Raw genomic sequence first — 23561 nt, forward strand, 5'->3', positions numbered from 1 at the left:
CCCAAGCCATTCTGTGATTCTGTGATTCTATGTCATTGAGAAGACTGCAGTAACGCTGGTTCCCTGGTGAGCATTGCTGGTAGCACTATGACCAGCTGCTTCCAAAATTATTTATAACAATCAAGTGTGATCTTAGAAAGAACAATTGGTAAGCACCTCCTATAACAAAGGATGTACAAGAAGTGTATTTACTTCTTTCGCCATCGTGAATAATCAGTTATGTCTTTGTCAGCATCAATTAATGAGGTGTATCCAGGAGAGATCTCTGCCAGATAGGAGTGGGAAGTATATAGCTGGGAGCACATTAAAATGAGGATTACGGGAATTGTCAGAAGGCTGCGCTAAAACAGCTCACCGTTTCATTTTCCCACGAAAACGTATAATCCCCTATCAGTCACTCATTAATTTATCGGTTGGTTGTCAGAGTTTTTGCACACCTCCTCCTTTCTCGGCGGGGCGGTGCCGGGGGCTCTCCAAGGTCTGGCCGGGACGGGCGGGGCCGGGCGGGGAGAGCCGGGCGCTACCTGCCCCCTCCCCGGCGCTCCCCGGCTGCTCTCTCCACCCACCCGCGGCTACTAGTGCGCCCCTCGCCGGGCCGTCTCCATTTCCTTTGACGGCCGCAGGAGGTGACCCTGTCCCGGTCGCGGCGGGCAGGCGGCGGCCATGTCGCGGGGAAGCGCGGCGGCGCGGTTGCTGGCGCTGCTGGTGAGTCCTTGCCCGGGGCTGGGCCGCACGGTGGGAGCCGGGAGGGAAGCGCGGGCGCTGCGCGGTGCCCCGGGGATCATGTGCGGGCGCGGGGCGTGGGGAGGGCGCTTCCCGTCGAGGCTTGGCAGCTCTTGGGTTCGCTTCCTGGGAGGAAGGTGAAAGGGAGATCCGAAAGTTGGGAAAAGTCGGGAAAGGCGATGAAAACGACGCCCCTGTGTCTGGAGATAGGTGGGTTTTGTCGGAGCTCCGAGGGGATTTAGGGGAATTGGTACTGCTGTCATCTTCTTGTTCAGTGTACTGTCTGTAAACTGTGTTACCTGTTGGAAGGAGCTGTGCCAGGAGGGAAAATGGATCGTATGTAACGTTTACAGGAAATCTTAGTGAAAAGATAACAAAACTCTTACAAATACAAGATACGTGGGTTTTCCCCTTCCCTGCTCTCAACCTTTAGACCTTTTGTCCTATGGAATAGCTTTCCATGCTAGAAGCAAGTTCTGGAGGGTACTGAGGCCAAAGAAAGCTTGGGTTTGGTTTGGGCTACTGTTTTCTGGCATTTCTAGCAAATCCCCAAGGAGCTTTCATTGACATCAGAGGCATTACTGAGCAGCTCACTCTCCCTGCTTGGTGAAACGCCTGTGAAGTTGGGCAGCCACTGCCCAGGTAGGGTGGAGGCCAGGCCTGGCCAGGAGCAGAGAGCTGAGCAGGGCTCAGGAGGGCTGCAGGGAGCTGGGCAGGATTTCTTTCTTGAGGTCCCAGTAATCAGGTTGAGTAGAGATCTGTTGCCTTACAGCTTTAATGCGGGATTTAATATTCCAGGAACTAAGGCTGTCCTGCTTGGTTGGTGACAGAAGAGAGAAGAACTGTGGGGTGTTCCCTTTTTGTGTATGTGTTCTTGTGTGTGGTGGTTTTTAATCAAGACAAACCCATTGTTGTGGGTGAATGTAGTTGCTTCTCTGAGCATCCAGCTGGAGTCACTGGTGTCAAAAGACACACAAAGAAGACACTGATAATTGCAAAACCCCAAAAACTGACTAAAAAGCAAAATGCTTTTAGAAAAATAATAATTGCAATGTATCTTCCACATTAGAAGCATCGAGAAGTACAGGTTCTTCCTTTCCTGTTTTTCCTGGAAGCATCTATTGGTTGACTGTGCTCCCTCACTACCTGTGGTCTACATCTGTAGCATCAGTCCTGAGGACTGTATGGAGGTCCCAGTAGCTTTCCCACATCTACCTCTTACTTTTCTCTAGGAACATCAGGGTATGCCCAGCGATGGTGCCTGTAGGGTTGGAACCAACATGGGTCATGTCCAGGGGACACACCTGGAGCTATGGCCTTGTCACATAGGCGCAGCCATCAAGGGTCATTGCATTAGTAGGTGACCATTGTGTCTTCAAGAGAGGACATCTTAGAAAGTGTTCCGTATTTGAGTGAGAATGGATTTGAGATATTTTTTTCCTATGAATACTTTTTTTAGGTTGTACATCCTTAATATTTGATAATTTAGACATTAGACTGGATATGATGAAGGTCAGTACAGAATACTTGGAATCACTATTGTAATGTTACCATCAGTAGCAATTTCTTTTCAGAATTCATAGGAACAATACCACAAAGCCAGCTGTGTCCTGTGCTGTATCAAAAGAAGCGTGGCTAGCAAGGTGAGGGAGGTGATCCTGCCCCTCTACTCTGCACTGGTGAGGCCTCACCTGGAGTACTGCATCCATATGTGGAGTGCTCGGTACAGGAGAGAGAGACATGGACCTGTTGGAGCATGTCCAGAGGAGGGCTACAAAAATGATGCAAGGGATGGAACACCTCCCTACAAGGACAGGCTGAGAGAGCTGGGGCTGTTCAGCCTGGAGGAGAGAAAGCTCTGGGGAGGCTTGAAAGCAGCCTTCCAGTATCTAAAGAGATATATAAGAAACATAAGAAAGAAGGAAATATACTCTATAATGAGGTCTGTTGTGATAGGATAACGGGGAATGGGATAATGGTTTCAAACTTAAAGACAGGAGATTTAGACTGGATATAAGGAAAATAAATTTATGATAAAGGTGGAAGAGGTTGCCCAGTGGTGGATGTGATGGTGCCTCATCCTTGTAGACATTCAAGGTCAGGCTAGACCAGGCTCTGAGCAGCCTGATCGAGCTGTTGGTGTCCCTGTTCATTTTAGGGGAGTCCCTTCAAACTCAGACAATTCTGTGATTCTGTGAAACAAACAAGTCAAACTGACTAGTTTTAGTTTTTTCCAAAACTGACTTATTTTAGAAGAAGCAAAAGTGAGGTGATTTCAAGAAGCCTAATTTCTGTTCCCAAAAACATGCTTCTTTAAAAAACAAGCAAATAGAAAAACAGTGCTATGGTGAGATTTGAAAGCAGGTGTGGAACACCTGAGATCTACGATTTTATCTGTTTGGCTAGATAGGTGTGTTATCTCAGATGCCATACGTCAGAAGAAATGGAATTATTACAGGAGAGAATAGAGAAAAGTAAAAAAAAAAAAAAAAAAAAAAAAAAAGTAATATAAATTCAAGAAATTCTAGTTTATCATTCTCATCCTGAGTCTAAAGAACTGGGATTGTGGGTAAGGTGGATGATAAGATTTCTTGTATGTGAAAGGTAGTTGTCATGAAGAGGGAGTTGTGCTGTTTCCTAGATACAATGTCTACGTGACAAAGAGATTCAGTTTGAGATTAAGACACCTCAGTATAGCTGTTTTTGTGTCTGTTATAGGGCACACATGCAGTGGATGTAGAGTGTACCTATTTGATTGGATCAAATTGTGCTTTTGAAGCAAATCTCTGGAGTGTGTCAATAGGATTCTTTGAGATTGAAACTGTCCTGAGAGATATTTCCATCACCTCTGTGCCTGTTTATTTCATGGTGTCAGGCTAAATCTAGTCTGAAGTAAGGCCCCAAAGCTTTACTTGGGTACTGTTGTGTTCTCAGCAGCAGTGCTGTGATCTCCATCACTAGTTTTTAGAAACAGGTTAAACAGATGTCAGGCAGCAGGTGGGTGTTACTCATCCTGCCCCAGGGCAGGGAGATGGACTCAGAGATAACCTCCAATGTCCCTTCAGCCCACTTCTGTAAGCGTGCAGGATGTCCGCTTGCCTGTGGTCTTCAACACCAAGCTGACCAGCACAACATGTGACAAGACCACATTTATAGGGTTTCTAGTTTCATAGCAAAGCAAATAGGCGTACACTCCTTCTTTCTTACTCATTCTCCATCTTTATAAAATGAAGCTGTGTGTTTAAAATCTGTCTCTTCAGTCATATCCCTCACAAGACACGAGCACACATTTGCGCAAGAGCAGCCTTGCACTCCCTGTACATGTCAGTCACTCCCTCCTTTTCCCCTCCCACCTCACCTATTTTACCTCACCTATTTTATTACTTCAGGTTTCAGGTTTTCTGACTAATTTTCTGTAACAATCCAACTGTCTTTTGCCAATGCATTCCCAGCTCCATGTCATCGATAGATTTCATCACTAGATGTCTGGGTTTTTGTGCTGAGGCTGTGATTCACACCAAGTGACAGATGGGGGTTTTCCTACTAAGCCACTTAATAGAAGGCAGCTGTAGTATATTGAGAAAGGGAATTTCAAAATTCAGCATGTGTAGATTATGTGACTTTTTTTCTGAAAAATAATTGATTAAAAATGTTTTTCTTAATTTTGAAATTCTAGTGTCTTTTAACAATTTTCAGTAAAAAATGCAGGATATGTCTGTGTATTTCTTTCACATGTATTTTTTGCATCTCATAAATAAAATTCCCACTGCTAAACTTGCTAAACTCCTGTTTTAGATCACTTTAAAATTCCTTAGGATGTTCCCCATGGACCACAAACCATTATAGGTTAAAAAGCAAAAAATCAAAGTCAGCTTTTTTAGCAAGAAAACAGAATGCTTGAGGCTCTTTTATAAGACTTTCTATTTCTAATGACTAACGGGATTTTCTCTACTCCCTTGATGACTCTTTTATCTCAGTCCACTGATTTATTTGCAAACTTCAGATGCTTTAGTTTACACTGTGGTTCTCAGGCTTCTGATACAAGGAAACTTCTCTCCTGATGCTCCTTCTCTCTGTTCATTCTTTGTCCCTTCAGTTTGTGAAAGCAAATAAGGATGTTCAAGATGACACTTTGACAACTGCTTCCGAAAGAACTATAGTTCCTGTTGGAAAACCTTGACTGGAAAATCAGTGTTCTCCTGTTATGCATTATCTTACTGGTATAATCTCATTCATTAGAAAAACAAATTTTAAAAATTCACATGAATAATAGATTAGATTAAGAATATTCATAAGAAAAGCTTGATCTAAGGTATAAGATCCTGCAGCCCTCACAATGCGTTCGGGAACCTCCTGCTTGCTGATTTTTGTCTTCAGGATATACACACTGGGAAAATTGCTGTTTGAAAAAGCTTTGTTGTGTAAGTTGAAACCGCAGTCTGCTACTTTTCCCAACCTTGTCCAGTGCTGCATTGCACTGTGTGAGAAAGAGAGAATTTTAAAATATTCTATCATGCTATGAAGTAGCAATCAGCGTAAGACAGAAGGGGTGAATAGTGAGAGCCCAGGTAGCAGTTTGAAAACCAGTCAAAGAGAAAATGTAAAGTATTTAACATATTCTCAGTGGCCTAGATGAAGGGATAGAATCCACCCTCAGCAAGCTTGCTGATGACACAAAGCTGGGTGGTGTGGCTGACACACCAGAAGGCTGTGCTGCTGTTCAGGGAGACCTAAGCAGGCTGGAGAGCTAAGTGGAGAGGAACTTTAGGAGGTTCAACAAAAGCAAGTGTAGAGTCCTGCACGTGGGGAGGAATAATCAGGTGGCCAGCAGGTTGAGGGAGGTGATGCTCCCCCTCTACTCTGCTCTGGTAAGGCCACATTTGGAGTGCTCTGTCCAATTCTGTGCTCCTCAGTTCAAGCAGGACAGGGAATTTCTAGAGAGTCCAACGGAGGGCCTCAAAGATGATGAGAGGCCTGGAGCATCTCTGCTGTGAGAAAAGGCTGTGAGACCTGGGACTGTTCGGCCTGAAGAAGAGAAGACTGAGGGGGGATCTTGCCAATGCCTGTAAATATCAAATGGGCAGGAGTCAAGTGGATGCAGTCATGCTCCATTCAGTGACAGAAGAAGGGGCTAGGGGCACAAACTGGACCGCAGGAGGTGCCACCTGAACGTGAGAAAGAACTTTACTGCAAGGATGACAGAGCGCTGACACAGGATGCCCAGAGAGGTTGTGGGGTCTCCTTCTCTGGAGATATTTAGAACCTACCTGGATGCCTGTCTGTGCAACCTACTTTAGGGAACCTGCTATAGCAGCTGACTAGATGATCTTCAGAGGTCCCTTCCAAGCCCAATGTTTCTATGGTTTACTGACTTCAGTAGAAAATCACTTCTCTAAGCCTGCTTTTTCTTAGGCCTTAGGGTCAATAAAAATCACCTTTGGAGCATCAAGAAATGCAAACACAGGATCTCTGATAATTTGACTGAGATTCTAGTTGCTTACAGTTAACAAGAGGCACCTAACTGCATTGTCTGAGAGCATGCATAGCTATTCTGGGCTCTTAGTGGATAAAGAAATGTGCTGCTAAAGTGACACTGAGTTAATAATTATCGCGTCTTTTATTACAGATCTGTCTCAGTTGTGGAAATGGACTTCATTGGAAGGTAAGAGATAATGCTTTTCTTTATCAGTGCCTGAAGAAGGGCCTTCTGAAAAAAAGAAGTGTCAAAGACATGCTTTATTTCACTTGATAAGTATCTCGAGTTCTCTGAAAAATGAAATCTGTGTAACAGGTGACATAATGAAAGCACAAATGTAAGAAAAGGACCGATCCTACATCCATCAGAATGAGTGACATTCAACTTCAAGAAACTTTAGCAAAAATGTGGCATTTGTAAATATCCTTCCATAAATGAAGTCAACTGCTCTAGTATAGTATAGTATAGAGAGTGTTTGTTGTGGATTTGGAAACCAGCAGGACAGGAGGAGGAAGAAGAGTGTCAGCAGGAGTGAGGGGTAGCTAGACAAGGATAGCTGAGACAGTGAATGGGTTGCTTACTGCATGTATCATGTATTACAGAAGAAACTGAGTATTAGTCAGTATTGATGAGACATTAAACAGCATAAGGGCAGAAGTAGTTGTTTATAGCAGTATCAGTGGCAAACTTTGTTCCACATGTGGTGACAAGCACTTAGATCTGCCAGAACAGGTGTATTTTCACCATACCCTGGTCATGTGAATGTGCCTGTGTATTTAAGTCTAGTGTTTTATATGTCTGTCTTGATTAAAAGATTACTGTAATTGTGCTTCAGAAGGCTAGTGCTGCTCTATGATTTCAAAATTACCAACTATTAAAAGAATGTATAGCCTCCTTGGAAGAAAATAAATGGTAAGGTCAGCATATGGTTTTGTGCAAGCAGAATGCCCAGATTACAGCCTAAGGTACTCAGAAGCCTGGACTATCACAGCAATAAAGCACTTTATCTTAAGTGACTAGATGTTATGCTGACATTCAGCCTTGTTTTTTTTTCCACAGATACACAATCGAAGTGGCAGGAGTGGCACATTATTTCATCCCAACAGCCTTGTCAGACAGAAGCGAGAATGGACGGTCCCTCCTGCTTTCATACGGGAAGAGGAAGACAATTCCTATAGGAATCCAATTGCTAGAGTAAGCCATGAAAAAAAGATAAATACAGAATACACAGAGATGAAAATATAAAATAAAGGTGTGGCTGCCCTAACCACAGACACAGATGTTTCTTTAATTTTAATGAACTATTGGATACCAGTAAAAGATTGGCACATTTCCTTCAGTTTCCTTCTGAAGATGAGTTACTCTTGAAGCCTGATTTGGCTGAGTCTCTCATCTTTTCCCAGCCAACAATTTTCATAATACTTTTGGAAATGCAGTGTTTTTGAATTTTTTTCACTCTACCACCCAACCGGCGTTACTCAACTCTGGTTCAAGTTGGCTAGCAGCTCCCAAAACTGCTGGTGATTGAACAGTAAGGCATACATGGTGTGGTCAGACTCTTCCTTGCACTTGTATGCTATCCAGCTTTCTTTGTCCAAGTAGTTGGAGTTTTCTTCTCCTACAGACCTCTCTGTTCTGTGATTCCCAGCTGTTGCACTGTCCATCACATTCCTCATCTTCCTTGGACTAGATCTTCAAAGAGACCATGTACCTTTTTCTTCTGCTTTCATCTCAACATCTACACACTGTAAACAATGGAAGAAAACTGCATTTAACACTAATTTTTGTTTGTTCATTATGAAAGTAGCTAAAAAGGTTGTGATTTTAAATGTGGTTTTATTTACCAATTACTATTTACTCTATCATGTTCCTCCTAGATACATTCTGATTTTGAAGACACAGGAATAGTGGTAACTTATACTATATCTGGTCAAGGAGTTACAGAACCCCCCTATGGACTGTTCGTTATCAATGGAAAGACAGGAGACTTGAACATCACAGGAAGGGTTGACAGGGAAAAGACTCCAGTGTTATTTGTAAGTTGAATAGTAACTTTACCCTTATAAGTGCTCTTCTTTCCTTTTTTAATAAAAATTTTTATTATTTCAATAAGTTTTAATGTTTCTGGACATTTATATATGTGTGTGTGTGTGTGTGTATACACATATATAACTGCTAACATTTTTATATATAATGTTGCTATATATTTATATTTTGTGTATGTACTTACATATATGTATTACAGTCACTTATTTTTTTATTGTTGTTTCTTATTTCCTTATTGTTTCTGACTGAATCATTTCAGTTGAGAGGTCATGCTCTAGACAGGACCGGAGCAAAACTGGAAGAGCCAATAGACCTCCCAGTTAGAGTTCTAGATATAAATGACAATCCTCCAGTGTTTTCACATGAAGTTTTTGTTGGTTCAGTTGAAGAATTAAGTGAAACAGGTAACGTTTTATATTTTTTTAATTTACCTTTTCTGAACGCATTCAAGGACAGAAGTGAATATAGTCATTGCAGCAGCATATCTGTAGTAACAATAGTGCATTATCTTGCTTGTGTAGGACAGGTTATCCAAGTTTGAATGCACGTTTTTATTCAGGGCTGAGTTGTGCAGTGTGGTGAAGGGAAAGTATGCACATAAAGGCAACAGAGAACACAACTTCCTCTTACGCCAACTTTGATTTTGGGTCAAAACTGCCACTAAGCCAGGGACTGGAGTCCTTAAGTAGACTCTGCATGGGGAATTCCATCCATCTTCTGGCCTAGCAATTCCAGCCTATTTTGGAGGCATTCAGCTCTGCTGCATTTAAGAAAAGTTCTCCTTTATTTAATAGTCTGGAGAAGCACTTTGATGTTGAGTATATGCCCATCACCCAAACCTCAGAGAACAAGTTACTGTCAATTTTCCTATTAGTGACAGTAAACATAAGAACAGATCTCAGAGCAATAGACTATTTCCCAGAGTAAAACATCCTAATAAATACCTGATATCATGTCCATTTCAATGCCATGGTAATCTGATGGTAGAAGTTACTGACCATCCATTTGTTTGAGATATTGAGTTCCCACAGCTGCCTTTCAAGTCAGTAGCAGCCATATGGTAACTGTCTCTCTTCCTGAGTTCCAGCTGATGCTCAAACAAGTAATGATGCTGGACACTGAGGTTGACCCTTTCCAAGTACAATATCTTGTGTCATGCATATAAGAGGCCTGCAGCATGGGGGCCACCATTTATTTTGAATTAAGCTGTTGGAGGGCATCAGTCAGTAAAGAGCAGTAGTTGTATTGATATTCATGTACAAAAGTTGTCCTGCTTCTTTTAGAATGATGTATGAGGGAAATGCAATTTACTGTCTAAATAAAGTTTCCATCTTCTTTATACAGAATCTAAAGTTTTCTGTCAAAATTCTTGTGAGAGTTCAACTCATTGGATAGCTGTGATTAATTGATTATGTTGCATAGCAACATAACCAAGTATTGTATTTTGTTGGGTTTTTTTTCAGGTACAATTGTAATGAGGTTAAATGCAACGGATGCAGATGAACCAAATAACCTGAATTCCAAAATTGCTTTCAAGATCATTTCCCAAAGCCCTAGTTCTGCATTCAGTATGAATAAAGATACTGGCGAGGTTCAAGTAGCAACAATAAACCTTGACAGAGAGGTAAAAAAAAAAAAAAAAGTATCTGTTGATAGCATTCTTCTGGTACCTGTTGTCATTTCTCTCATTCCTTCATCCCAGTTGGGCTTAAAGGACCATTCCTTGTCTGTCTGATGTATGTTTTCCAGTGACTTTGGGAGGGGATGGGGTAAAACTTGCTTTCACCCTGTCTCCTCCCTCTCACAATGCCAGTTGGTGGCTGTTGTTTTCTGTCCCTTCTGTGACACTGGGCAGCAGTTACATGACAGAGTGGTGTCATTTCTTTGCTGGTGAGCTTGTGGATAGAACACCAAGGTCACCACCTGTAAAGCTGCTGGTTGAATCTAGACTTTTGTAGATTGCTGTACAGATCAGGGCTCAAAGGGTAAGGAATGATGCTGTCGTGGAAGTGTTGAAAGCCTGATATTGTTAGCAGCTTTCCTTATGCTTGCGTGTATTTTCACTGGCCAGCAGATGGTGATGTTTATATTATCTCTTAGAGGCTGTGGACACCATCCCTGTTTCTAGCTCTGTCTTAATGTGCAGGTATTGCTGTGTCCTGTTCATAGCTGCTGAAATTTTTCCATTTTCCATTTGAATGCAGTCCAACTCTTTGGGAGGAAAATGCAAAACTCCCAAACCTTTTTCTAAGGCTCAGCTGTACTCCAGTAGAAAGAGCTATGTGTAAGATTTAATAGTAGAGAGAAGATGAGTTTTAATTGGCCATTGCTTGAGAGATTTTGACAAAATAAAACACAGATAATACAGTAAGGCAACACAAAATTAGACTAGTTTAAACACTTGTTTCCTTTTTTTTTTTTTTAATTATGACAGACACAAAGTAGCTATTCTTTGGTGGTGGAAGGGAAAGACCGTGGTGGTGCAGCAGATGGGAATGGTGCAACATGCTCTGTAGAAATCAAGATTTTGGATGTCAACGACAACCTGCCTGTGCTTGAAAGTTCTGCAGTAAGTACATTCACTTTACTTTTACTTTACAAGTACTTCACATGATATTTGGTGTGTTCATACACTTGCTGGTATCCCGTTGCTTAAGAAAACCTTATGCAGATTTTCTTGTACTGATGAAATGGGGTAGATCGGGACATCTTTTTACATTTAAATCTTTTTATCCTTGCAGTTTGAAGGAAGCGTTGAAGAAAACAGAGCAAATGTGGAAATTCTGAGAATAAAAGTATTTGATAAAGATGAGGAGTTTTCTGATAACTGGTTGGCAAACTTTTCATTTGTCTCTGGTAATGAAGGCGGTTATTTTCGTATAGTAACAGATACCAGAACAAATGAAGGAATTCTGACTCTTGTGAAGGTTAGTATATTCTTTGGAGTCTTTAAGTATTAGGGTAATTGATTCTCTTAATAGAGATTGATGTACAAATTATTTATAGTTAATAAACAAACTACAAATGTACGTAGTGAATGCTTTTCTTGTATTTTTTGGTGGTGTATTCAGTAATTCTGTACAAAATAATAATTTTGTCCTCCACATTCTGTGTGGTGGCAGTATGTATACAGTGGAACAGAAATCCCCAGATCTTCCTTGTTGTTGTTGTTGTATGTGCTAGTAGCACATATACTGTAACCTTTCCCACGTTTTTACTCTCCTTGCTTGTCTCAGTTTATTTATTTCCTATGGCCACAGATAACTGCAGGCAGCACCTACTCCATGAGCCATGGCTACAGACTGTTTATTCTGTGGATTTCCATGTAGCTTTCACTCCTCTTTAGTAACAGGAGCTGAAAATGCATAGTGTGCTGAGTTTTATTTTTTTCTTCTGCTCTGGTTTCCTTATCTGAAACTTGAAAATTATTAGAAATAAAATAATAATAGTAAAATAAATAAATTATAAGCATTACTAAGTTACAAAAATGTTAAACAAAAAAAAATGGAAGAGCAGAATAATTCTGAGTAGGGATTCACTGAAGGCAAATACAAAATATATGTGTAGGACTCGTTGCATATATCTTAGATTAATTTAATAATGTAAAGTAATATCAGTGGTGCCATCCATGGAAAAACAAGGAGTAATCTTCTTAACGTACTCTTGAAGAGGTGTTTTGAATTGAGAGTAACATGCTGAACTATGGTTCTTTCCACTGTAGCATCTTCCATCAGCATTACTTAAATATTAAACATCTGGATGTTGTGTCAATATTGAAGACCATCAAATTCTGAGGGATTTCTTGTTTGTTTTTGATTGCTCTAGGCGCTAAATTATGAAGAAATGCAAAGCCTAAACCTGGGCATCGTTGTTACAAACAAAGCAGAATTTCACAAGTCCATTAAAAGCAGTTATAAAGCACAAACAATTCCAATCAGAATTCATGTGATCGATGTGCGGGAAGGCCCTGTATTCCCCGGTGGCACAAAAATTATTGAAGCAAGTGAGAGCGTGCGAGTAAACCAGGTCATTGGACAGTATCAAGCCATTGATGAAGACACTGGAAAAGCAGCAGTGCACATTAAGTAAGAGTCTTTTGATAACCTTCATAACTGAGCTTGTCAGAAACTACATCTTACTGTTAAAATGTGTGTGTTGACCTGAAATAATTTGAGAGGCAATCTGTTCTCTCCTACGTGTAATTCACAACTGAAGAACACCGTTACTATCAATATTCTATTATGCAGAAAATGACTTGAAAATCCTGTTTATTTTCTCGTAAATGATAAGGCGAGTGCTTGTGCTGAAACTGTCCGTACTTACATGCAGAAACATCAGGAAGAAGTATACAGAAACACAAAGGAATTGGACAGAAAGGATGTTAGGGTAGATAAGCCTGCATTTGCATTCATGTGGCTGTTTTTAGCTTTTGAATTGTAGCTTGTCAGCTAAAACATTGTTGAACTACCGCTGCAGTGGCATATAGAGGTGGTGTGAACTGATAAAGGTACAAACCTAACCCTGGGTCCCTTTCTTCACACCTGTTATACAGCCTTTCCAGGAGGCTGCTGCTCACCCATGGCTGGGAGGAGGGTGAGGGGAAGGGGAGCATCATGGCCAGCTGCACACTGCCTCTCGAGTGGAACAAGCATTCTTGTTTCACTTGATAACACTGCTACACCTATGTCCTGGCTGCCCTGAGAGGGAAAAGCAGGTTTCAACATCCACGGTAGGTTTATAATCTAGGATTGATAGTTGAAGGCAATTACAGTGGCAGGAGCGTCAGAGTTTGGCATACACTAACAATGAGCAGGCATAGTGTGAAGCTGTTTTTTCTTCTGGTGGTTTTTTTGAACTTTATAAATATGTGATATTTTTTTAATGTGATTTTCGTCAGATATATCAAAGGAAGAGACCCAGCAAACTGGATCATAATAAATTCAAATACTGCTGAAATCCAACTTGCTAAGAACCTCGATTACGAATCATCTTATGTAGTAAATGGTACCTACACTTTTACCATGTTGGGTGTAACTACTGGTAAGTTTAGAAAGTTCTGTTTCTGCATTACTGGATCAGGTGTCTTTTGTTAATTTCCTGGGGTTTTTGTTGTTGTTGTTTGTTTTGTTTTGTTTTGTTTTGTTTTTAGGGCTTAGTTTGTATTTCTATAGCTACAGTTGGTTTAACCTCCCTACCTTCAACTGCCTATAGTTTAGGTGCCCAGCTTCCAATAGGCTCTGTGTTTGGAGGAGGGACAAAAGCAACTCTATGAAATGGGACAGACCTTGGACTGGGTTCCCAGGATGCCTGTTTCTCTTTGACTGTATGGAGATGAACTTTTAAAATAAGTTTTGTGAAGACCTAGGTGGAAATTGTCAGTATCTCACTATGATAATAAGCAGATTTCACAGTCCTAAATTTTCTGGAAAGCTAAGTTGGAAAGAATCTCTGAACTTCTTGTGTGTCTAGTTAGAATTCTTTGTAGCCTGCTTGTTATTGTGTAACTATGCACAAGAAATACATTTTTACATTAAGGTAGTAAAACAACTTGCCTTCAGAAGAACTTCGCCAACGCATTCATTGCCATTAGGAATGAAACATTGCTTCCATAAACTCATTTCAGAAGTGTTTGTGTTTTGGAAAACATTAAGTTTTTTATTTTAAGACAAAATTTCCATACTTGTCAAATGTTGATTTAATTTTTCATGTTTTGTAATCTTAGATCTTCCTACAAAAACAGTTACTGGCACCGTTGTTATTCACGTTCAAGATGAGAATGATAACTGCCCAATTATTGAGAACCCTCTACAGACTGTGTGTTCAGATGCAAGATTTGTTGATGTTACAGCTAAGGATATAGATAGTTACCCATACAGTGCTCCCTACAGCTTTTCTGTCATTGATGAGCCAAAAGGAACAGCAGAAAAGTGGATAATTGCATCCAAAAATGGTAAGAAAGAATATTTTGAATTACTTCTTGAATTACTTTTTGAATAGTTCTCTGGATTTCTACAGGAGCGTTATACTTTGCTGATTCCAATAATTCAGCTTGACTTATCCAGACAAAAAATAATTCATATATGAAATCACATGTGAGAATACTATGCTTGTGTTCTGATGCCTTCCCTCTATCCGCTATAAAAATAATCATGTTCTGGGGCCTGTTGCCTTCCCTCAACTGGACCATTTTAATCTAGCTTGATGAGCCAGCTATAATTAGATCATAATTCAAAAACAATTTTAATGAGTATTTCAAAACTAGATTAGCATTTTCTTCATACTATTAATATAAACCTGGGAAACACTTGAAGGAACATTTCAGGTAGATTGAAGGCACCAGAAAATACTTTTTCTTCTCAGATTGATTCTTGTCATCCGTAATCCTGCAACATAACACTGCAGAGCAATCAGCATAGTTCTTATCGCAGTTTAGGACTGAAAAAGAAATCTTACCTTTCCTCACCCTGCTTGTAGCCAGACTAGCAGCAATTATAGAGATCACAGCTTTTCAAAATAGGATGATATTCACTTCCCTCATCTGGGATCTCTTGGGCACCTTTTGCCCAGTCCTTTCCTAGACATGGCATGGTAGTATGTCTGCCAGTGGCTTACAGCAAGTTTATCTCCTAAAGGCAGAAATCGATTTTTGTGAATTCAGCCTTTAGCTGACTGGATGAAGTGAAGGTTAGTGCTCTGTAAGCAATTGGACTATCTTATGTGATGGTCTCTGCTGGTGCAAAGCTCTTCTGTGATTATCTAAGACTTCAAGAGAGCACGGCTAGTTTGTTACCAGCTTAAATTACCTGATTTAAAAAAAAAAAAAAAAAGCACATATGCTGCAGTGAGTATAAATTTAACTTGGGTTGCATTGACCGGTCCTAACTGGAGGGAGCTGGTTGGGAGTTAAATTTCTGTCCACTCATTTTGTGTTCTTTTTCTTTTTCTTTAACCCTACCCCTCCGCCTTAGCCACCAGTGTGCGGTTGGTTCCCCAAAATCTGAAGGCTGGCAGTGCCACAGTCCCCCTGCTAATAAAGGATTTCCAAGGGTTCAGCTGTGCTCAGCCACAGTCCCTGCAACTGTCTGTTTGTACGTGTACTTCTGAAGGCGGATGCAAAAATAGAATTATTGGCACTGGGTCAGTGGTTCTGGGACCAGCAGCGATTGCACTAATCATCTTGGCGCTTTTGTTTCTGCTGCGTAAGTAATCATCCTGTTATATCAGAAGCACCATGAATACGGTCCACAAAGCACCAGGGGATAAACTGTTGCGCTCCCAGGTTTTATCATCTTGATGTACTTTATGTAAACTCCTAAGCTGTGTGCAGTCATGGCACATCTCCAGGCAATTTTTGTAATATCAGCGTTATACATTCAGAAGCTGTGCATTTTGAAGTTAATATGTACAGCTCGTAATATTAATTTATAATACTATAAATAATAGGTGGGGAAGCAAGAAGGAATCCTTTTAGCATTTCCCACACTTCTCTGTGTGAACCCTGGCTCTTCCCACTCAAACCACAGCACTCTCTCAATGTTCTCCCTAATTACAGACCCAGGTCCGGTTCCTTAATCTGAGCAGTACATGATGTGAGACATCACGTTGGTAAGACAAGGCAGAAGTTGAAAAATAAGAGAAATACTTGCAGTCAGGGTATGGCCATATATACTAGTACTGCATTTGAAACGGCAGTAATTCATTCTTTGTAGTAGTAGCACTTTAGCTATGAGAAAACAAAGTTAATTCCACAGAAGTATGTTTTGCTTCTGAAATTGAATCATTTTGAGCTCTCCAGGTAATGCTGTAAATGTGACCACTCATGTGAGCGTCCCACATGGAGGTGTCTTGGTCTACTTAGTAACAGGACAGGAGTTGGAAATGCTGAGGTTGCACGCTTTTGGGGCTGGTTTTGCTATATGAGATCTTCAGTAGCAGTGTGGATAAGTGCATGCACAATCATCTGCAGGAGTGACAGGTTCATTGTCAGTTTACTGTTTAGAAAATCATCCGTGCATATGTTTCCAGGAAATACCTTGAACTTCTGGGAACTTGGCTGTGGTCCTTATTTGTTCGTATGATGTTCATTAACTCATTAAAGGCACATTTCTGGCCAGACTTTGGTATTGGCTGTTAACATGCTTTGACCCTAAGCAGCCCATCACTAATGACAAACTTGTGTTTCCCTGCAGTTATTCCACTATTACTGCTGTTGTGTCCATGCGGCTCAGGAGCAAAGAAGGGATTTGCTACAATACCGGACTGTAGCGAAGAGACGTTGCGTAAATGGAACAGTGAAGGAGCAGTTCCTGAGGAGAAGGCAGGTTTTCCCTAATAGCATATTTCTTTGATTTCCATCCAAGTGCTCAGTTTTGCACTCGTCTCCACCGCATAATGAGCTAATGTTTTCAACCTGCACAGCAGATTTTAGCCACACATGAATATTAATTAAAGTTAACCCTGTTACGCTCAGTGAAGGATGCATGGAAGGGGAATTCCAACAGCAGCTCTAGAAACACCAACCATAGTGTTAAAATCCCAAAGTAAAGGCAAAGGAATCAAGCACATGCTGATACTATCTGATTAGAAGATAAAGTGCAGGAAAAGCATCCATGCTATTTGCATCTGCAAGCCTGGAATGTTCACTGCCTGTTTGGGAGTGTACGGTAAAGCAGTGAAAGATCAGGTTATAAAACTTAGCTTCCCATCACCAGTTCAGAGTTTCAGGTTGCATTTTAAATAACTTTCTTGTGTGTTTATCTTCTTAAACAAAGGATTATTTTTAAAAAAATAATAATATGATTTTAATATTATTACAAATTTCTAAAAAGGCAGAAAAAAACTTCAAAATGTAGAGGGAATTCAATAGAGAGAGCAGTGAATGCTTGGAGGTGTTTCTTCTTTCTTGTCATATACAATCGAAAAAAAGGGCATGACACCAGCCTGTTTTTGCAATGACAATAAGAAGTAAGGTAAAAAGCTTTGGTTTTAAGGCCAGCACTCACACCAAATTCTTGATGAAAGACTGTCGAACTTGACAGGGAAGCCAAGAAAAAATGAAAGGGTCAGTTAGCACTACAGGGACAGCAGGCAGTGCATGCTCCCCAAAGCTGGAAAGCTGAGCACGCTGGCTTTTTCTTGTTTATTTTTTCTCCCTTCTTTCATTCTCAACCCTTTGAGTTTTAAGAACAATGACCTGTGGAAACACTTCTGTGATCCTCCTTGGGAACACAGTCATGGAAGCTGCACCCTCTTTCAGGAAGCTCTTTATTCTGCAGCAACATGAATCAGTACAAATTCGAACATGTCCTAAGTCAGCACCCTCCCAGGTTCCACCCAGCCTGGCTGCTGGTTTGGTGAGCTCCATATGCTACACAGCCCAGCTTTCATGTCACATCCTCATTTGTGTTATTCTTGCAGTCAATGCAAAGTGTCATGCTACCCACTGCATTGGGGAACTTGAAAGGAGCAGCAGCAATAACAGCAGCAGCAGCAGCAGCAGGAATGAGTGCAGAGGAAGCTGCAGCAGGAGGAAGCAGTTCTGCCTCTAACATAAGAGGGCAGAGCAACACGATTACCAGTGAAGTATGGGAAGAGCAAAGACATCTCCTTCCTACTACTGATTACCATACCAGATCCATAGCAACTGGAAGGGCTGAAGGCATGATATCTGGAGAAGGCAACGTGGTGACTGGAGGAGGCGTGGCAGTGGAATCTACAGGAGCCATGAATGAAGAATTTTTAAGAGACTACTTCACTGACGTAAGCGTATGACCTGAGAATAACAGTATATTGAGATTTATGTTTAGCACTGTGAAATGTTTTTTATGTTGTTACAAACATGAATGGATTGTATATATGTAAACAATCCTGATAATGGACAATGTTGTGTGCGTGTGGGTGGGCCGTTAAGGACTTTTGAGTTAGGCTCATGTGTGGGATGTAGACCTTGACAATGCTAAGTTTTGTAGTATCTTCGGGTTTCTGAAAGATCTCCAGTGACAAGCCTCTCCTCAAGGTTTGGGATCCAGAATATTTAGCAGTGACCAAGGAGCCTTATCCAGGAAGAAGAAGCTGTGAGGAAGATGACACGATATAAATATTGGGGACTTGAGCATATTAACTGTCCTGCAGGGAGGCACTGATGACTCTTGATGAGTCATGGCTACAAACCTTTCACAGAGCAAGTTTTTGAAAGATAAGCCATAGATGTCAAATAGTAGAGGGTGGATCTGCATTTTAAAAACAGCTGATGAAATGGTGCTGGATTTGTCTGGTTGTGCAGTAATTTGAGTGAAAGGCAATTCACCAGAAGCCTATCAGGCATATGTTGCAATCCCTTTTCTAAGTAATTTTTTTGTGACCTAACCACTCAACAATAGGATAGTCGTATTCATTGCAACTATTCCTCTTTCTATAACACCCATCATTAGTTCTTAGGCTGGTGAGCTACTTACAGGGAAGGCTCCACTTCTATATGCCAGGGAGTGTAGAGATTGTCCTTCACCTCTACAAATTAGTCATCTTCAGTCTCTACAGCTGGCTGATGATGGGGCGGGGCAGGGGAGTAGGTATGCAGGTTTGAGGCACCTCAGGCTAGGGAAGGATTTGTGTATCTCCTGTGTGTTCCGACTACTGATCTAGGTGAACAGACACAACTGTAGCAATTCTGCTTTCCATCTGCTCGTTTTGCTTCTGAATGTTAAGATGTTCTGAGCAGAGCTGCCTGCTGAAGTCTTGCAGGAGGTGCTTAGTAAATGTTATATAACAGGGGTATAACAGGTTTGTTAATATTATAGACCATTGTGTGGCTAAAATACTTTAGATACTGAATTAAAGATGAACAAGAAAAGAGTAAAGAACAAACCAGAAAAATATCTGAACCAATTAGTTCCGTGTGTATGCTGACTTCTGTAGAAGCATCTCAGATATTGTGTCTGTTCCCAGTATCAAATGCAGATAAATATATGTAATCAGTTTGAATCTGGATATATACCACATTACACAGATGCCTGAGCTAATACGCACTACAGTACTTCAAATGTAGCAGAAGAGTGGGTCTGAGAATGAGCCAGCAGCCATATTAGTAAAGCTGGTTCAGCAGGCCCGGAGGATTTTGCCACCTTCACTCCTGCAACTGAAGCTGCATCAAGGACATACAAAGATTTGTGCCAGCATCAGCAGCAACCCAGTTGCAAGGCAAGCTTAGTCTGATAGCAGCATCAGCAACAACCTAGTTGCAGATGCAGTCTTCAGACTGAGCTTGTCCTGGAAATGGTACAGTCAGAACTTGTGTATCCTTCTTGTTCCAGAGTAATTTGGGTAGAACCAGTGTATGCTGGAGTATGTTCCCAAACATACCGAACTGTTAACTCAGTTATTTGTTCACTGTTTGGCTCCTTGGGTGTGATCCTGCAGGCTACAGAAGTGAAAAGAGCCATGACAGGTGATGACATGTCAGCCTTTTCTCTGGAAATGTGCTCTTAAGTGTTAGATACTCTCAGGCACGGCACTGGCATTCTCCCACACAGACCTAGTTGCAGGTGAGAGTCATTCACTGAACCAAAATGTGAGTAGACTCTTTATGATACTACTCCTTTCTCAGAAATGGTTATCTGGGAGGAATAGCAGCAGATGGTGATGTACCTGAGGCTTTCCATTAAATTCCAAAGTACTCTTTTTCTTCTCATCACCTTACTGTCCAGCTCAGACTAACTTCAAAAAAAAGCAAAAAGCAGTTCTAGGCACTGCTCTGGATTGGTTGACTGTTTCTTTTGTTATAATCCCCTTGACCAAGCATTCAAGGCTTGTGAAGGGCTTGGAGAATATTTCCTTTGAGAAGCAACTGGAGGAACTGGGACTGTTTAGCTCAGGGAAGAGGCTGAGGGGAGACCTTACTGCTCTCTTCAAATACCAGAAAGGTGATTGCAGTGAGAGCGGGGTTGGTCTCGTCTCACTGGTGACAGGACAAGGGGAAATGGCCTCAAGTTGCGCCAGGGGAGGTTTAGGTTGTATATCAGGAAAAATTTCTTTACAGAAAAGGTTGTTAAGCACTGGAATAGGCTCCCCAGAGAGGTGGTTGAGTCACCATCCCTATATGTGTTTAAAAAGCATTTGGATATGGTGCTCAGGGACATGATTTAGTGGTGGATTGTTAGAGTTAGGGTAGTATGGTTAGGTTGTGGTTGGACTTGATGATCTTTAAGGTCTTTTCCAACCTGAGCAATTCTATGATTCTGTGATTTTATGATTTGTGATTTTTTTTCAAGTTTACTGTGTCTAGAAGTGCTGTTAATGAACTTTTGCTTTCTTTTGCTTCCCATCTTTAGAAAGCTGTCTCTTTTGCGGAAGAAGATGAAGCCCAAGCTGCAAGGGACTGTCTTCTGGTTTATTCTCAGGGGGAGTCAGGCTCCCCCCACGGCTCCATCGGCTGCTGCAGCTTTATTGAGGGTGACCTCGACGACCACTTTCTTGATGATTTAGGAGACAAATTTAAGACTCTGGCAGAAATATGCATAGGCAGACGCATCGACATGAAAGACGCTAGCTCCAAGAATGAATCCAGTTTTGGTGTTAATGAGCAAAAGGCTTTCAGCTCCAAACAAGCCTCTGCCTCAGGTGGCTACCTCTCACACGCCCCATCAGCGCAGGCAGGAGGTGCTGTAGGATCAGAGGCCGTGTCCCAGGAGGTGATCATGGAAACAACCTCCTCATTGCAGTCTGGGCAGCATGATGCCCGGACCCTCACCACACCCTTTACGGAGACCAATGTCACCGTGACGGAAACCTATTCTGGAGGGGGCCCTACATGCTCAGCTGCCAGCTTTTTAGATCCCCAGTTTAAGGAGAACATAGTGGTGACAGAGAGGGTGCTGGCCCCTGCCTCAGGCTTGAGGGAAATGGTGGAAATCCCCAGCCTGCTCTCCGGAAAAAACATGGTGGTTACAGAAAGGATGTTGACGTCAGAGGGCCCTGGGGTAGGAACCATGGCAGTTCAGGACCTCCCCAATTCAAAGTACGTGGTGGTGAGAGAGCGGGAGAGGGTGCTCGTGCCCAGCACTGAGCAGGGCTCACTGAGCTTTCCCACTTTGTCTGAGGGGCAGAGCATGGTGGTAAATGAGAATGACCTCACGGCCTCAGCAGGGCCTGGTAGAGCTGAACAGGTGCTGATCACAGACTCCCTGCTGAGCCAGTCAGGCTCTGCCATGGAGGGGGCACCTCCTGCCAGCTCAACGCTGAGCAAGTCCTCCAGAGTCACCCAGTACAGCACAGTGCAGTACAGCCGCTCCTAGTCTTGGCACCTTAACTGCTGCTTGCAGCTTTCTGCATGGTTTATATTGAGACCTGGATTTTGTAGTGCCTTAAAAATGACACTGACATGCATATGGTGTCTTCTTCAATAAGGACTGTGGCCAAGAAGCTATCAAAAAAGATCTGCTGTTATTATAAAACATTAACAATGTTTTTGAAGCAGAACGATGCAAGATATATCTCATTTGCTATTTTTGTAGCTGTTTTGCTATATATTTGCTATTTTTGTTATTGAGTTAGTGTAATAATACCATATAACTACAAGCATAATTATGGGAAAGGAGAAGAATTCTAAAATCTGGTGGTGGATGGCAAAGCACAAGTTAGGTTTCTGAGCTGCTGTTGAGTCTATCTGCTGAACCCTCCTCCCCACCCCCAGAGTGTCTCCCCACATCTTCCATCTGTTACCTTGTGGATCAGAGCAGCTCCCGTAAACTGCAGCTGCACCCCAGTGAATTCATTAGAAACCTATCCTTCCTGAGAATCCCAGGTTGCCAAAGTCCTCTAGGCAGCAGTGTGTTGATCTCCTGAAGGGTTGTCACAATTTCAGGTTATCAGCATCTGTACGTTAAGCAATCAATACTTGTTCTCTTTAACCTCTGTGCTAATATGCAAGTAGCAAAAGGAACTGAGAACTGCTTTTCTTCTGTGGGTTTTTTGTTGATTTTGTTGTTGTTGTTTTGGTACTTCAGTGGAAAATTTCGGTTACTTGGCATAGATGTAGACTGACATAGGAAATTAAGCATTTGTATCATGAAGATTTTTCACTGACTCTTAATTGGTCATTTAATAACGCACGAGAAACAGACAACTTTCAGCTTTAGAGACAGAGATCCAATCAATGGCTTCTGCTAGCAAGGTTTATGTCCCTTAGGAATCTGCTGGATCTGATTTATAAGTGCAATTAATTGATTTTATTTCTATCTGTGAGTTCACAGATACAAATAGAGGAACGAGGCCCAGTGCATGTTTTTGCAGCTGTGATGATTCCAGCCTCGGAATTGCTGTGGCCTTTGCAGCGCTGTGTCATGGCAGCTGTCATTAGCTCTAACAGGAAAACAGAAAAGCTCCCTGTAATTTTGCAACACTTGATGTTACTTTTCTTTCCATTAAGTCTGTGGTAAAAGAAAAAGTACTGTAACGTTTGGCACTATGTATATATGCACATATATTTATTTGTTGGCAGTTTGAAACATTTTAGTGTGACTTTTATAGCAAAAACAAACAAACAAACAAAAAAAAACAACCAACCAAAATCTGTCATACACTACTTATGTTTTCTCAGAGCATTTTATCAGAGCACAAATGTGTTGGATTGGACATTAGTACTGTGTATATCTCATAACTGTAAAATCAGTGAGGGAATCCAAGGATAGTGCATAGCCCATGGACTGCAGAGCTTTCTAGTTGTCTCCATCTCTGCTGAGTTTTCACATCATTGTAGGTTACGTTTTCCACTGTATTTTATTTGAGGGGTGAGGCAGACGGCAATTCAAACACATAAACATAAAAGGTACGAACTGTGACTGTGCTCATCACGGTATGCATAAGTGTGTTACAGTGGAGGAGTACTTCAAGCAACTCAAACGATGCACTTGCTTGGACCTGTTGCTTATTTATCTCTCAAACTTTATTTTTAAAGTACACATCTCTACTTTTAAGCACGCAAGCAGTTTTAAGTGGTAACCAGTTGTTTCTCTTGCAGTTAGAGAGAGTGAACTTACCTCTGATTTTTTAATGGAGAGCTTCTGTGTTTTTATGCAATCTGAAATAAAGAACTCTACCACACTTTTTCTATTCTTCCTTCACTATTAGACTGCTACCTGGATGAAAGCAAGGACTTTTCCATTGCAAATGCAATGTGTAGGTATAACTGGGTTTGGGATTTCCCAAATAGCCTAAAGGAATATCTAAAAGATACGGATATAATGAAAGGTTATGTGCTAACTTACAGACTGTGAAGGGGGAAAGGGGAGCGGGAAGCCAAACATTCATTCTGCCTGCTGCT

At 41.5% G+C, this 23561-nt stretch overlaps 1 protein-coding gene across 2 annotated transcripts; it reads left to right on the top strand.

The window, feature by feature from the left end:
* Positions 1-501: 501 nt before the first annotated feature.
* DSG2 (desmoglein 2) lies at positions 502-23341 on the top strand. 2 transcript variants are annotated; one of them, XM_426083.8, is made up of 15 exons: positions 502-705; positions 6350-6385; positions 7259-7393; positions 8077-8235; positions 8505-8649; positions 9709-9869; positions 10680-10814; positions 10987-11172; positions 12071-12330; positions 13143-13285; positions 13968-14195; positions 15214-15444; positions 16435-16562; positions 17663-18004; positions 20572-23341. In XM_426083.8, exons 1-15 carry the CDS (start codon positions 664-666, stop codon positions 21532-21534), a joined length of 3294 nt encoding a protein of 1097 aa, XP_426083.5. In that variant the 5' UTR covers positions 502-663; the 3' UTR covers positions 21535-23341. The 2 variants fall into 2 exon arrangements, with proteins under 2 accessions (XP_426083.5, XP_025003680.2); XM_025147912.3 differs by lacking the exon at positions 15214-15444.
* The last annotated feature ends 220 nt before the right edge of the window (positions 23342-23561 follow it).

The sequence above is a fragment of the Gallus gallus genome, chromosome 2 (genome assembly GCF_016699485.2).
Source record: "Gallus gallus isolate bGalGal1 chromosome 2, bGalGal1.mat.broiler.GRCg7b, whole genome shotgun sequence".
NCBI lineage: Eukaryota > Metazoa > Chordata > Aves > Galliformes > Phasianidae > Gallus > Gallus gallus.

Coding starts and splice junctions, on each gene's coding strand:
- DSG2 (XM_426083.8), top strand. CDS start 664: ATGTCGCGGGGAAGCGCGGCGGCGCGGTTGCTGGCGCTGCTG. Junction 706..6,349: donor CGCGGTTGCTGGCGCTGCTG/GTGAGTCCTTGC, acceptor CTTTTATTACAG/ATCTGTCTCAGTTGTGGAAA. Junction 8,650..9,708: donor TGAAGAATTAAGTGAAACAG/GTAACGTTTTAT, acceptor GTTTTTTTTCAG/GTACAATTGTAATGAGGTTA.